The sequence below is a fragment of the Dendroctonus ponderosae genome, unplaced genomic scaffold (assembly GCF_020466585.1).
Source record: "Dendroctonus ponderosae isolate FM_Combo_2020 unplaced genomic scaffold, Dpon_F_20191213v2 Dpon_F_20191213_6, whole genome shotgun sequence".
Taxonomy (NCBI): domain Eukaryota; kingdom Metazoa; phylum Arthropoda; class Insecta; order Coleoptera; family Curculionidae; genus Dendroctonus; species Dendroctonus ponderosae.
This window is the reverse complement of record NW_026018814.1, coordinates 11,651,962-11,669,172: the sequence shown is the minus strand read 5'-3', so window position 1 is coordinate 11,669,172 and position 17,211 is coordinate 11,651,962. Positions and strand designations below refer to the sequence as shown.

General features: G+C 30.0%; 1 protein-coding gene across 2 annotated transcripts in view; it reads right to left on the bottom strand.

The window, feature by feature from the left end:
• Nucleotides 1–13,562, bottom strand: part of LOC109545178 — a 28,213-nt gene extending 14,651 nt beyond the window's left edge. For both annotated transcript variants that reach the window (XM_019915718.2, XM_019915720.2), the window contains exons 1-2: nt 13,422–13,562; nt 5,367–5,437 (exon numbers count right to left, since the gene is read on the bottom strand). In XM_019915718.2, coding sequence (XP_019771277.2) covers nt 5,367–5,393 — 27 coding nt within the window. In that variant the 5' untranslated portion in view covers nt 5,394–5,437; nt 13,422–13,562. The remainder of the gene's footprint in view (nt 1–5,366; nt 5,438–13,421) is intronic.
• Between the last annotated feature and the right edge of the window lie 3,649 nt (nt 13,563–17,211).

Here is a 17,211-nt window from a genome sequence, read left to right as displayed (position 1 = left end):
CTGGCCTCGAACTTCTCTTTCAGGTATAATTATTTATACGGAATAGTTTTTAACAAAAGTGCAAACATAAAAATCATTACTTAATTCAGTTAACCGTCATTTTACCGGCATATTGTTATAAGAATATTTATGTCCACTATTATTCCGGTGATTATTCTAACACACGATTTTAATTGATGGTTTGTTGAAAGACACTGTTTTGGAATGCCTTTATTTGGCACTCAAAGTGGACTGTATTTATTTTATAATCATAATGACGACCACTGAGTGTTTTTTACGATACTTTATTTGTGCCTCTTTATAATCAAGTCTCTATCAACAACTACTTTTTTGTTTACAAACAACAACCGTTGCTACTCGTATCTCGAACTTCAATTATTTAAATTCTACTCTCAATTATTTTAACAGCAATAACGATTAACGATTGCTTAAGACACTATTTCGAATATTTTCAGTCTCAAAAAACATATCACTAGATACGTGCGCGAAATTTGAAAAAGCAATAATCGTGCAACAGCCGGTACAAGAAAAACACCTATAATCAGAATGTAATGGAAAAACGCAAGAAAAGTATAAAAGGTGAAGGACAACGAAATTAATGTCAATCAACAGGGCAAAGTTGAACCGGCTTCTATTTATTATTTATATCTGTACTTCCATGTTCAATTGCTTGGTGACATGTGATAGATATGTACTTATTATTTTTTCTAAGACTTTAACTATTTCATGCATTTTCCAGTCTGATATGGCTAATTTGATGCTTCAAAAATAAATCAAAATTTTAAATCATATATTTAAATATACTATTATAAATATATGCGACAGGAACAAAGATGTTGCAAACCTAATAATTTCCAAATTATTCACTCAAAGTTAATTGCTGCTTTCCTTTCCTTAAAAATTAGCTCCCAGATAGCAGAATACACTAAAATATTACAAATGTGTTAAGAATAAAGCATCTATATTAAACCAGACATTTACTAACGAAATTCCAGCTTATTTCTATCTCTTGTAGCTCTATTGTTGAATCAAAATGTAATTTTAGAAACATTTGTCTGTTAAATTAAGCTACCTATGAGTTCTGCTCGTTTATTCTGATATTAAATTCGTTTTTTTTTATACAAATTGACCATTCTATTATACTCAGATATCGAAAATATAATGACCCATGCAATGGTTATTGTATACGCAGCAAAAACATGATGAGAACTTCGCTTTTGTTTCCTTCGCTTTGCCCAATTGGCAACGTCATTCTATCGGAATTTTAAGGTCAGTCACATACATTAGACGTTGTAGATGATAAAATATAAATGGTACTTGTGATGTCGGTACATTCAATTAGGTGAGCCATTAGGACGAAGGTATTTTGTACACTATTTGAGCGTGAGTTTATAGCTACTTTTTTTATCGACTGTGGATATAATTAACTTAGACGTTTTATAACGATCGTCTTTATACTTATCAGGTACACAAGAAACGTTGACAATGCAATAAACAAAAAACGTCAATACCTATATTAAATGTTGCGTATACTCTTACTCTGGTTCAGGTTGCAAATGTGCACCTTTCAATCAACACTGAACAATTCCACTTTTTCAATTCACTTTTTATAAACCAAATTATCATTTCTTTCACTGTTAATTAATTATCATTTTAGTTCCACTAGCAATTTATTACCCCTGATTTCACCTGTCGATTGTTTGTAGTTCTCATAATTCACTATTCATGCTAATTAAATTCAGTAATGTTCTTTTAATTAGTAAATCCAAACAGTTGATTTAATTAGGTCGGAACTATTGATTATTTGTAGATACCGTGCTCAAGTGATTTTATTTCCTTCGTAAAACATTACGGAAATTAGCATTTCAAATGTAAAAACGTGTTTTATGGGGGTTGAGAATACAACAAGAAAATTATAGGGTCGTTCAACTCGACTACTAGTCGAAAAAAATTTAGATAGCTTGCCAAATTAATTTCAAAGAGGTAATTTTCAGACCTTTAACACGAAAAGTGGATTAAATAAGTTGGGGTAACATTTGGGCAATTACATTAGCTGATTTTTAGAAAAATTTGTGTTTTTCTAGTCGAATAAATTCTAATAATTTAATATTTTTGCTTTTGCTGCTGCGCCAATTTTATTTTTCTGAATACAGTCTTATATACAAACCCTAAACGAAATAAAAAATATGCAAATTACACGAAACTAAAAACTTAAATACAAATCCAAAGAACTTGTCATTTGTATAAAAAATCCATTCGAATTTAATAACAGCACTGGTGATATACATAAAGAAGTGGCTATAGATTAAATTGATCCCCAGCTTTAAATATTCTCCTAAACTCGCTTTAGACAGTAATATTATTTTGTCTCTTTGATAATGATATTTGATGCTTTCTGTCAATAACTTCCTTCTATTTCAGGAATGACCTTTTTGGTTTTCTTTTCTTCGTGTTTATCTTTTGTCGCTCAATTTGCAGTAATTTTTTGACATTTAATTGATGTATTTAAATAATCTGAATATTTATTGTAATTGTGGTGAGTGGACGAGGAAAAATGTGTATTTCGTTCATGGGTTAATTTAAGGCATTGAATATTGCTAAAATAAGTCGTTATCTTATCGATATCTTAATAAGCTGAAAAGATAGCATTTGCATATTTCCCGATGCGAATTTTAAATAATTATCCGTTTTCAACCAATGATCCATTATTGAAACATCGTGTTCAGTTACGTCGATTATCGTTCATTGGCTGAAATTTCTTAACAGGAAATTCAGAAAATTAAGTTTTGCAACACAAAACAGGAAGTTTTTTTTCTGGTATCATGCTTCCAACTAAGATAATTTTTATTTTCCGGTGATATGAAATGCTGAAAATACACTTACATTTAAATGTTAAAATATTGTAGATTTGTGATAGAAAACTGACGGTTTGCAGCTTTCTAGTTGACTTATCTCCGTTTTTAAATATAGTAATTACATACTACGGCGTCATTCCATGACTCTGGTTTTATACCTTCTTTTAGTCACACATTTCTTCTTCATTTATGTCACGCATTTCTTCTGAGCCAACATTGAATCTGGATCTTATTCGGTTTGTGAGACATATACGTAGTTATAAAAGTTTTCAGATATTTCAAGTGTCTCTTGTTTCTATGTTGTCCCTGTTTCTCATATCATGCGCTTTCTGCCTTCACTTCTTCTTAAGCATTGTAAGTTTTTATTTTTACTTATGGCCCTTTCTACTTGGACTTATTACTAGACCCAATAATTTTGAAAATATTTCCTTCTTATCTGGCTTGTTTCTTCATAGATCTATCGGTCTCGTTGTGGTCTATCTTCTTTTGAAAGTTTATTCCTTTGTTCGATTTTTTCTTTGTTTACTTACTAGTTTTTCGATCTTTCTCAAGCTTTCTAAGTTCGAAGCCATTTCTGTATTATTTCTTTGTTACGTGACATAATATTTCACTAAATTCGCCCTTGACATGACCATTGGGGCTGATTCAGGTCCCTTACCGCTTTTTTAATACGTAAAAAAGAGTGGAGACATAAAATCCCGAATTATGCATGCAGGATAAGCGGCTTACATATCGGTTCTGCAATCTGAATGCATTATTAGATTTGAAGCAGGCGCCTTTCTGCATTAATTCCTTCGCAACAACTGACAATTACGCATCACAATGTTTATTGTCTATCTTAGATCCGATTCGTATTCAAATATTCTAATTAACAATACCGACCCACAGAGCGTGACATTAAGAATTGCTTAACAGGTAGGCACCAGGTTGAAAAGGAAAAAAATGAAGTGACTCATTTTTGTGTTGGTGAAATCGTTTTGGCTGCATTTATTCATAAGGTATTGTCTCAGGGTATAAAATGAAACTCTCATTTGCTATGCCCCCTTATTTCGACTAACTATTAAGTTACAATGAAAATTTGCAAATTTCCTGTTCAATGAATTATCAGAGAAAATTGGTCGAATGTTATAAATAACTAAAAACATGCGAAACATGTAGACATTTTTAAGCACAGCAAATGGTAATTTGCATCTACATTGACTAATGGTAAACGTGAAGTTTCATAAATATTAAGTGCTCTGGAAAAGCCATGAGTTAAATTTTGTTCTAAATATTTCCAGTCAATTTATACCTTTTTGCAATATCTAGTCATTATTGGAAATATAGGTTCAAATCAATCGATAAATCGATCATTTTAAGGACAAAATGTGTTTATTCAATTCCTTAATAGTGAAATTATCTGCTTTTATGTAAATATCACTCTTTTCAAATTCCACAAACAAAACCAAACCATTTTTTGTACTATTTACATTTACCTTTTATCTATTTCACTGTACTTGTTTTAGAAAAACTTCCCTAAAACCCAAAAAAAGATCTTCAGTTTTTTGCCTTTATGTATAAGAATTCTAATGTGTCCCAATGGACATAATTAATTTTATTTATTTATTTTTTATTTATAAATTTTCAATCAGTAATTTAAAAAAAATGAAAGCAAGTAGATGAAATTGAATTATCCGAAGAACGATTTGTAAACAAAACTTTCAATCATAGAATTACTAAATAAAATTATGAACTTCTTAAACATAGTCTAGAAAGTGCCCTAGATAATTAATGATACCCTGCAGCGTCCCAGCACATATAAAATTACCACATAGCCCCATTAGCCCCATTTGCAATATCAGTTATAATTAATCACTCAAACAATCGTCGTTGCCTGTAATTTTACTTTTAGATTATTATTTTTTCGATTTGTTTTCTACACATAAATACGGATTTTATCAGTTATAAAAACCAGTATAATTTAACGATTAAAGAAAGCCTGTTCATAATTTATTGCAACAAAAAGCTGTGTTAATAGCATTATTTGCATTGCCAAGTTCACACAGTAAAAGCTGGCCAAGAAGATTGTTAAGGCAAAAAAGTTGGTCCATTTGTCCGCAGTCCCCCATTTAAGGATGCATGTAGGAGTCGCTTTAATAGCAAAAATCCCACATTATCCACGTAATCTAGTTTGATCAATAAAGCAACAATAAAAGCAGCAAAAAGTCCACTTTTGAACAGACAGGAAAAGTTGTTGAATGTTTAATTAAAGTATTTTTGCCCACGTTTGAAAGTGAATTGAAATATAAAACAGTAATTGTTTTGACAAATAACACTCTTACGCAAATTGGTTGGTAAATACGAATATTTTAGTGTTCGAATTAATTTCAAAAAGGTTTCAATTTGCTGATTAGGTATATAAAAGATTATTAAAAAGTGAAATCGTCAGACATTATTTCCTACAGAAAAAGGCTATCGACCCAATCGGTCTTTTTGCCCGACATTTACATTTAAAGAGATAAAAATACTTACTTGCATTTGGAGGAGTTTTGAAGCCATTCTGGGTTATATCAGGTGGAACTTGCTTGATTCGTAAAAAAATCCTGCAAAAAATAATTATAATTTATAAATTAAAGAATATTTTGCCTTGTATATGCAATGGACTATAAACATAAATTGAAAAAGTTATTGGAACCTTTCATGAGAAATGAGATGATCAATAAATTAGGAAGAACGATTCCAAGCTGCAAAAAACGATGGTAATTGTAACTTTGAGATCATAATCATGGTTCCAAGTGTTTCAAGCGCTTTAACCGATGCCTCATTTTCTATATAAAGATTGTTATTTTTTAACAAATATAGGAACATTTTATAATTGAGCATTTTGTTTCTACTTTTCATTGATATTCTTTCTGATCAAGCACTTACTTAGAAATTATACTTACTTAGTAAATTTGAGGTATTATTTATATTTGAAAAACAGACTTAAACGGTTCATAAATTTGTCTGTTAGTAAGAAGACAACACGGATGTTTTCATGATAATTAAAAAGAATAACTTAAGTGTTGATTCAAAAATACCGGACCATCTGAGGAAAAAGTAAGTTTCATTAAACTCAGAAGAAACTGAAGCTGGAATGCCGGGCTTAAGATACAGATTCTATTCCAAAGCAAGCAATGTATTTTAGTTTGAAAATGGTTTAAAATTCAACTAAATTTAACGATTTCTGTATCAATTTACCTTGTTAAAGAAGAGGAGAAGCGATATTATGTGACGGACGCACGATCTACATATACATTATATAAATGGTATTGATCTTTCAAAATTCTAGTTCATTTTTTTATTTGCAGAATCGCATGTCACAATAATTCTGTTAAACTATTACATCCAAATAGCAATAAAATTCAGTAAATTATCTGCTGAACGCTTTCATAATTTAAGATCCATTTGTAAGGTAGAAAATCCACAGCTAGTAGACTTTAACTTTAAAGAAAATAAAAAATTTGTATAAAATACACGAAAATCAAGAAGTGAAAACAAGCATCAAGGCCCGACTGAACACAAAAACTAAATATTAACTCAACGTTAAACCGAATAATACCAAAAACTGGAATTGATTTAATCCAGTTTGGCGTCATTCGCGTCTTAAATCTAGATAGATCTAGATGTAAGTCGATCTGGATGCGGAACCTACACAACGTTTAAACAGTTGGCACCACAGATAATTTATATTTGAAAAACGAACTTGAGCATTTCAAATATTTGCCTGTTACTATGAAGAAAACAAAGGTATTTTTATGATATAACGAATAAGAAAAGCTTAAATGTCAATCAAAAAATACAGCGTGGCACGATCTGAAGAAAAGGTAATATTTTTATTGAACACAGCTCCAGATTATTTTCTGAAGCAAATGATGTCTTCTAATTGGAAAATAGTTGAAAAGTCAAGTTAATTTAACGACCTCTCTATTATCCTCTTATTTGCGGTACCTACACCCCGTTTGCACTTCAACATTCTAGTTCAAATTTCTATTCCATCAACTATTGAATCCAAATAGCTAAAAAAGCATTAAATTTTCTGCGGACCGCTTTTAATTAGACCGTTTGGTTTGGTCTAACTATCAAATGTTTTCTTCTGTAATAAAATTTATGAAATGAAGTGACTTCATCGATTAAAGTTGATTTGATAATTACACAATTCACAGCTTGTGAACTTGGGAAATTAACATTGTTAAAAACACATGGAAATCAAAAGAGTGTAAAAAACAGGCTTAAAGCTGACTAACCCAAATATATTTATCTGGAATCTCGTTCATCCAGTTGACGCCATTCCGTTCTCAAATCTACATAGATCTAGATGTAGGACGGTGCGGATTCGGAGCAAACAAAATGTTTGTCACTCTTTGGCGCCGAGAGTTTGAGAATATTTTCATATTATCTTCTTTGCAAACGTTTTGGAATCGTAATTTTATACAGCTGTAATATATCTGAATATATTCACCATTTTCACTTTCATAGATTGCACATAAAAAAATTAATCCAGCTTCTAAAATGAGCACTTTCTCATAGGCTTTTTACTTTAAATCTTAACAGTTTGTTTATGATTCAAAAGCCAGAAATCGTTTAAAGCGAGAGCTTTTTGCAACTTCCGATTCTAATAACTACATTAATTGTGAATTTCACAACTATAAAAGTTAAGCTATTTTCTCAAACAACTTTGTTTTCAACAAATTGCAATCTCATTGGGCGATTCATTCCAAAATTGGGCTCAACTGCATCATATGAGGCACCTTTTCATGTAGCAAAACAACTACAGGCTATGACTCATTGCCAATGCCATCATAAGCCACCTTATGCTATTGTTGATAGACCACTTCACAACATATGTTGAGGATTTCAATGGCCAAATATAGAAATAGTGAATATTGAAGCTGTAAATTAATATTGTATGCTTCCTGATAAAAGTTATGAATGTAGGCAACTTGTTAACTGAACAATTGGTCAACTTGTCCTTCCTGGTTCGCATAAAATAAAAATCTAATGAACTCACTTGCCATGATATTAATCGTTGATGATTATTATCAGGAATTTTATCACCACAATTGTTTCCAATCGTTGATTAATGCTTAGTATGCATTTGTTATGGCATTTTTTAAAATGTTTTTAATGTTCAATATCGTCTGAACATTGAGCAAAATACGATTAATTTATACAGACTGCTAATTTAGCAATGTTCATTATTTCACTTTAATATGGTGTAGAGATTCACATACAAATTCAGAAAGTTTATCATAATGATGATAAATCGTGTTAAAGCTTATCTAAAAGTATTCTAAATATACTTTTTGATACACTAATGGCCTTAACATCTGCAAAGCAGGTTTCCACCTTGAACAACTCACCCCTATACATGGTGTCCACACCCTTTCGATGTGGGTTAGGCAATATAGCAAACTTCCGCTGATAGTGTTTTAGCATGTTATAGTCCGTTATATTTTGCCCCAGGAAAAGGGCGTTTACAGATATTAAATTTTTACGGCATAACGAATGAAATTCACGTTTTGTTAAAGAGCACTATAATTTGCGGTTTACTTAAGCCTAAGTACATTAAAGCTCAAAAGAACTGGTCCGAGTGGCTGCTATTTGCAATTAAATCAAAGACAGGTATTACAATTGCATCATTTGAAAAGTTATAAAATAGGTACCTACTTTTGTGAAATTAATTTAATTAATCAATATCATGTTCCTCGTTTCGAATTATTATTCCTACCAATTTCATGGCTGTTTTTAATTTTTAATTACAATATATTTAGAAAAAAGTTTAAAATACCACAAATCAAGTTTCTTCCGAGTATTCGTTAATTATAGTTATTCTAGCGAATAATGATAGGTGAATTCGTCTCATTGGGTGCGTCATAACTGAGAAACATTTAAAGGAATTATTTGAATTTTTAATACGACTTTTCAATAATTTAGTTTAAGTATGGAAATTATAAATAAAGACATTTGCTATGTAAAAATTGGTAAATATTTAAAATTCAATTTTGGCGTACGAGGTCGACTATATTAAAAGTTCTTTCTGCTTTTTTTGTTGGAACGAATAGTATGTTCCACTCTTTTGGTATAGATATTCCACTCTTCTAACCTATCTTAAAAATATGTTCGAAGGAAATTTTTAAACCTGGTCGCAAAATTATTAATTAGTTCTAATCAGAAATACAGACATAGCCTTTATAAAGTTAGAAGACTGAATAAATCGGCCGAAGGTTCAACGGTTCAACTACTCATATGTTGAAAACGGTTGGAAATGTGTGACTGAGGACTTTTTTTAAATTAGCATTATTGCTCATGCTTATTTAATCACATTTAATTAATAATGTCGCTTATATTAGTATCATGCTAGTGCTTAATTTGTTTAACGCCTAATAACTTACGTAAATTAATTTTCTCATATACTCTAAATGCTATTGCTTCAAATGAAAAATAGAATATACAATATGATGATAATTTAATCTTCTTATTTTACAAGACGCAGTAAAAATGTATTTACTAAACCATTTCCGTAAATCACATTTACTATGTTGGTAAATTAAACTTTTATCTACAAGCCAATACAAAACATTTCATCATCGCAAACAATTTGTACCAATTAACTTTACATTAGTTTTCAAAGGAGCAGCGTTAATTGCTTGTAAATTTAAAAATTACTGTCAAGCTTTAGTTTAACTTGCAGTTTCATTTGCGATTTAAATCATGTATAGAGTGAGTCGGTTTTCTGCAAAATTTCAATATTCGCACAAAACTGCCAGTGCAATAATAAATTTAAAAAACTAACTCTGATGGGAGATGGTTGAAAAGTTTATTCATTAATTTGAATTTTCGCAATACTTTCTTGATATTCTATACTCTACTACGAGTAGAGAAGTGCTAAGCATTTGATTTTTATTTAAACCTGCATGCAGCTAACCGCCTTTTATTTTCAAAATTTACTTTAAATCCCCAGGTATCGGTTTATTATTGTTCATTTAGACAAGACATTTAATTTGAGGCTTGAATAAAGATAGAAATTTTCCCTCGATTAACCTCTTAACAAATGTCTTAAGTGGCTTAAGTGATTAACTTACCCGTCCCGCAAAAATGAATCAATTGACTTGAAGAAAACAAACTCACTAAACGTTCCACTGCAGAATTTTATTTGATGACATGTCCTACTATGCAACAAAGTAACTATGCATTTTACAATCGATTTATACAACTTTTTGTCACATAACTCATTTTAAACACACCCTTCCATAAACATTACTTTCATGGTTTTATTGACACTTTCGTAATTATAGCCGGCATAGATAAAACCGCCACATTATCACCCCATTCCGTTATCTGGGCCACCACCTGATTAGTATAAAAAGGGTGAACGACTGAGTGCCCCGAATGCCGATGTCACAAACAGACACGAAGTATGGATTAATATTTTACATTTTCGATTTCTGTTGTCCAGTTTTTGTAAAGGGGTCAGCAACTAAATGTCTATGTAGGTTACGAAGAGAAAATGTAGTTTAAAAAATCGCTTTAAAATTCCCGCTGAGCACATAAATTATTGTTACTTTATATATTCATTTATCGAAAAAGTACTTGTATTGTAATTTATGTTACAAAAATTCAAGGATAGTTTTGTTGAAAACAAGAATCACAGCAACAACTGAAGCAGGATAAATGTATCGCTTTATATTACGCGTTTCAATATTAGCAAATAGTATACAACCTTTCTGTAAGTACAAGCAAAAACATATTTTTGTGACTCAATAAGATTCAATAATATAAAAATAGAAGAAAATAGAGAATGAAAATTATTTAGCATCAGGATTGAATAACAAACTGCTTTATAATTAATAAAGTTGCAAAGTACAAATTAAATTTTAGGTTAGCAAAATGATTTGCTTTAGTTTAGTAAAATCAACAAATAAGGCAATAAATAAGCAATTGCAGAACATGACGATCTCATTAATCAATCGTCATATTTCTTTATACTATATATTTGCAATTTTTCTTCTTTTCTTTAAACCACACAATGAAATTAAGCCTTAAAAAGCAGTATAATTCATTTTTTTGTTCAGACTATTATAGACTAGTTAAATGATATAATTTTAAAGGTAATGGTAGTAAAACTTTAAAATTTCATAGCAGGTGCTTATATAATTTTTATTTTAGCTTCTAATTTTGCTTCAATTTGTCAGTTGCCATTGACCTTTATGAAATTAAAATTAATTTTAAAATCCAGTCTTTGTCACAATTACTTATTGAACATTATTGATAGGATTATTTAATTCACAGTCATTTTAGTCATGAAAAGTAAAACTGAATTTATTTAGCTAACGTGATTTATCCAGTATCTCTCAACCTACTAGTTCAAGTTAATTTATTAGTTGAAATGCTACTTTCAAATATATTTTTTAAGTAAAAGACTTTGCGAATTGTTAAGGTGCAGAAACAAAATTCGCCATCTTTCGCTTTAGTAATTACATTTACATTTTTTACTTGGGTTTACTTCAGCTTTTGTAAAATGAGAAGCAGTGTTTTACAACCGATTGCTGATTACGTGGCCAAAAGTTTCCTTTTACAGGGTAAGGAACAACAGATGCAGGCGATAGCAAATTTGCTCAAAAATTTACACTCCGAATAAATAATAAATAAATATTTAGATTAATTACTAGAAAACATTAGTCCAGCTATTGCAAAAAAGATTCGCTAACCTGAACTTATATATGAGATAATAAGACTTATTTTCACACTAAATAATTTCAAGTTTGAAAAAGAGGAAAATGTATACAAATAGTTTTTAGTCAATTTTTAACAATTAAAAAATCCTAACATTGATGGACTTCTACTGTGATTATTACTTATGACGAATTATAGGCGGACAATTGTTTTGCAGCCACTGTGTATGTTAAAAATATGAGTCTAACGATTTGCTAAAAATAAAAAATAATGTGAATGTTGTGACTTCCCTACTAATGAACAATATTTAAATTAATTGATGTCACAACGGTTAAAGCCAGACACCAAACATCGATTGATAGCTCAAAAGATACAATCATCACTAACGAGTTTATTTATATATTATGATTTCGGTTAATATACGCAATGTCCCAAATCAATAGACAGTAGACACCATACATATATCTTTAACAATGTACATTATTCTAAAAAAATGTTTATTAAAATTGTTGTTTTAATACGGTTTTTTACCAACATATTTGTATATATTTACAAACTGTTGCCATTTTGCTAACTTAGTAAATACAACATAAAAATATAATAAAATATTTATAAAAGTGTAAGTACACTTGAAAAGATGTTAAAAAACGAAGTTTAAATTGAACTGAAATTGGTCGTGTTTTCCAAAGGTTTACACAATATATTAGGATCATATTATTTTTGCTAACATCGTATATTAGTTAATAAATTAATCAGGAAAACTAACTTTATTACGTGCTTTTCCGTGCTAATATTCTGTGTTCATATCATGTTTGAACGTTTTCCTTTACATACGCAAACATACATTTTTTCTGTACAAATTAAGCATATATTAAAACATTATCACTATATGAATCACTAAATACGAGAGTTTCAATTTATATTAAGAATATTCCTTCAGTTGCAAATTGCACACTTTTTAGGAATGCCTTCTAAAAGTAACTTCCATTGTTGCAATTTCTAATTAAAACTTTTGTAATTTAAGTTGCTTAAAACATACTTTTGGTTCCTTCTACTCGTTTGTTAAAATGTGCGTTTGTCACTGAAACGAGAAACTTTTACTTGAGCAGGCAGGTATTAAGGTTACTTTACTTTCAAGCTCGCATATCTCATTTTGGGGATAATTTTCCAACCAGGTGTGAACTATATGAATCATAAACAAATAAAGGTGCATGAATGATATCGCATTATTAACAATATTAGGGAATGTATTTGTTGATTTAAAGAAAAATACAGTACAAACACATAGCAGAATGTTATGCAGTCGAAGTCATTACGAGTTAGGTGTTTCAATAATTTTGCAAATGTTTAGTATTGTGTTAAAAATAAATGAAATCATATTTTTCCAATTAATGATTGACTTTCTTTAAATATCATACTTTTCTGGTAATATTCAAAAATGTTTAAGTAATTTGTTGTATTAACATAGGCTTAACTTATATTTATTCGAAATTAGTCCAATTTACCAAAACACAAAAATACTTATACATTAAATCTTATTTGTATAAAAGAATATAAAAACTTGCAACTCTTTGTAGACATTTTCTGAATAAAAAAATAAGACGTCTTTTTGGGCAAAAATCTCGCAATGTTTTTAACTTGGTTACCTAAAGGCACTTTTAGAAAATTTTATTGTTGAAAATGATTAATAAACGTTGCAACAATCAACTGAACTTAGTAAGTTAAAAAAAATATATCAGTTTTGAATCGGCATTAACCGGTGGTCGAAACGCATGGAAGATGCAAGTTAAGTTCAATAAGCTCTTAAAACTGCTGCCAGAAACAGAAAAGTTCAATAGCTACTCAATAACAAAAAAACTAGCAGGAACTTACCAAATTTAAGCCGACAAAACCGCTAATGTCTTGCTGAAGAAAATCTACCGCAAAATCGAGAAATCGTTTTGCCCGCAACGACAGAACCGCAACATTCAACACAACTGAATCTAGAACTAGAATCGAGAATCGAGACTTGTTGAGGTTCTTCGCTAAAACTCAGGAATCGGCGCACCATGGGCGCAGTGTTCTTTTAATCCGGATCCAAAACGATGGTAAACAACGTTAATATGTTGGTTTATTCCAGTGGCGGATGTTGATTTTGATATTGCAGATGCAGTATTCTATCCAGCATTAAATTGAAATGGTGGGTGTGGACACTTAAGTGGGCATAAGATCACTTTAAACCCATTAGGAAGACCCACTGAGACATAAAGAACGTGTGGAATTTTCTGGATAAACATTTACAAACAAATATTGAAAGACTGTTACTATATAAAACAAAATAAATCTTTAATAAATTAAAGAATGTACAGAAGCGAAAGAACGAAAAGAATTGTAAAGATAGGCGCCTTTTTGATTTGCAATATTTCATGTAGAAAATATATTCCTTAAATATTTCTTCAACATTTCTTATTTGCTAGCTAGGATAATCTATTGCTGTATATAGTTATCAGTGCTGTTTATTAAAAAAATGCTGCAATATATTTTGCAAACATATTTGGGGAAAGAAAATAGAGCTAACTTTTCCGCCTTATGATGCTTAGAGCAATGAAAATAATCTGAAATTAGGGAGTTTAAAAATGTCTCTATGCTATGCTCAAAGCGAAACGGTTAATGCTTTAGGTGAACTCTTGATTTTGAGAGGGTGCATTTGCTCACTTTTGAACTATTTGTATTCAAATAAACTATTTCATTTCGTTAGGTGTAGCAATTTTTTTGAATAGCTAGAATTTTGTATTTTATTATTTTATTTTCCCTCGCAATCTTTATTTTCTATTTGATTAGTACTAGTACTACTAAATTCATATTTATAATGTTTATATGAAATACACAACTTCAAGCTGAAATAACTCAACGAATGTCAGGATAGCGCCATAACGAAGTTCTGCGAAGACTATTTTTAAACATATTTTTTAATGTGTTAGTAGACACCAGACCAGAAAGTACAGGAGCCTAAAAACAATTTTTAAACTGTCAACAACAAGAGCCAAAACTGTTAAGAAGCTCATATTTCTTAATATTCCTCTTATTATAATAATAAGTTAAATTATTATTAAAAAATTGGAATAATAATTCTTCTGTAATATTTTTAAACTTATTTAAAACCCCCGCCTCTGCTGTTGAAAAGGGATTAACGGGACACGAGCTGCTGTTTATAAAATGTAAACTTGTATAGTTACTTAGATTAATAGTATGACGGCGGTTTAATTATTAATTACAACGCGATAATCAGACACAGTCCGGAATTAAGGGCATTGGTATGGAGGCACAATTATATTAAATCTGACAGGAATATCTACAATTTATTGTTTCGTCATTTCAAGCATAAGTTATCGACTTATTCTATGCAAAATGGATTAAGAACGTCAAGATTATGAGGAAAGGAGAGCAGTTGTACTGTTTTAATATACTGTTTTGTATCAAGTAATTATTTCGCTGTTTTGAATTAGAATTTAAAAAATATAGTATATATAACATCTAGTTCCTTTGTGGTTGAATCGATATACCCTTCAGTTACAACTAAAATATTTTTTTTACGCAAAGTTTATCCTATTTTTCAAATACTAGTGTCCCCAAAATTCTTATTTTGAATACACACACACACATCATCTAACACACATTAAGAGAAACTAAACTAAACCGTTATAACAATATATTGATATTACCAGTGCATTCACATGGAGAATATAAATTATTCAAGTTTTACTTATGTAAACAGCTTAATATATTTTGAAAATTTTTAATTAAATGTGTATCTGAGCGATGCTCTATTTTTACTAAAATGCTTTGTTACCCGGTAATTTACGCGTAATGCATCCTAGCCCTGTACGTAATTTCCACGTTGCATAGTCGTTTAAAAAAATAGTAACAGGATTCATTAATTAATGAAAAAAAAGAAGAATGAGACATGAAACATTAAATAGTATTTAATAGTAAATGGAATGACAAAGAAGAGAGAATTAGTTGCTGAAATTAAACCCTATAACAACAAAATGCTTATTTTCAAAGAAATGTGAAACATTGAAACATTAGACTAAAAGGCATTAAAAGCTGTGGAACAGTTTTTTATACAGTTTCTTGAATTATTTCAATGATCTGCGCTAGTGTACATTAACTAAATCAAAAATACAGAGATCTTAATTGAATATGACAAAATAGTAACTAAAGAAAAACAATATGTATGAATGCACGCTAGATTAGAAAAGAATCAGGCAAATATTTGGATCTAACAAAAAATAATGTCAATGATCTTTGAATAGGAAGCTTAAAAAAATGTAAATACTAAGCAACTCACGAAGACTGAAAAGAATCGCATAGTAACGAATTATATAGATTAAGTAATTTTATTTTATATTTTTTGTAAGCAACAAATATTAATACTGCGAACATTTACCTAAAGAGAAGCGTTTTGGATCTTGATTTAATTTTCATCATTGTCATTCCCAAAATGGTAAACAAAATTGTCTTTCACGAGCCGGTCCGAGCAATTTTTACAGCCTCAAGATCATTTACATGACCCGATTACAACGGCTGATGCCAAGGCTCTTTCACTTAACTACCACATGTTGTTGCTTGTACTGAATCCAATTGATTGGCACTGAGGAAAAATCTATTTTATTCGATCAAATTCCACTTGTTTTAGAAAAGAATTAACCGCATTTTAAACCTAAAAAATCTAATTGAAACTACAGCGCTGATGTTCAGAATCGATTCTTCAGTATGTGAATGTTTTATGCAAAAATAAATAGCTTTGTGATCTGAATCTAAAACCTACTTACCGTCCATTCAGAAAGATAAAGATCTAAATGAAATCAACATTTAAAATTTTAGAAATTTCTGGTAACTTATTGAATACTGTTCAGGGTATTCGGCAGAAAAAACCTGAAATTTTACATAATTATTCATTTTATATGGTAATAAGTTGGCATTAATCCAAGCTTTAATTTTTTGTTCTCTTGATACTTTACAGTTTCATGAGATTAGCACACAAAAACGTTTAATTTGATTTCTCAGGATTTTTAAATTCGAAATAAGAAATGTAGGATTTTTTTCGATTTTGCCGAAATCTTTTGATTTACCAATGCATGCCTTCTAGGTAGAATTATATGGCCACTTATGCCGACTATTCTTATAACTTAAGACGTAGTATCGTTGCTGCTAGATAATTTAACTATAAAAGAAGCCTCAGCAGAAACGAGAATTCAGTCATTAGATGTTTGGTCAGAAGTCATAAGAATTAAGTTTAAAGATAGTCAGTCTACGATTGGGTTCGGTCACATATATTTAAAATCCATATTATAAAATTTGTATTAATTTTGAAATAAAAGTGTTTTTAAAAACCCAAGTTTCAAATTAGTCAATAAAATTGTAGTGCAGGAACATAAATAGAAAAAGGCTCGTTCGCCATTATATCAGTAACTGTTTTAATAAATTTCCGGAAGTTAAACATTTTGTTTCTGCAACACTCATCTAGATATTTTAGTTCAGTCTTTTCTCAGGAAATTGTAATCGTAAGTTTTCTTCAGTTATATCTTTCACCACTTTTTACTTGCCGCTTTTTCAGTCTTTATTGATTTTTTTCGTCTCTGCAAACCTAAATATAGTCAATTTGTTAAAAATTGGATGG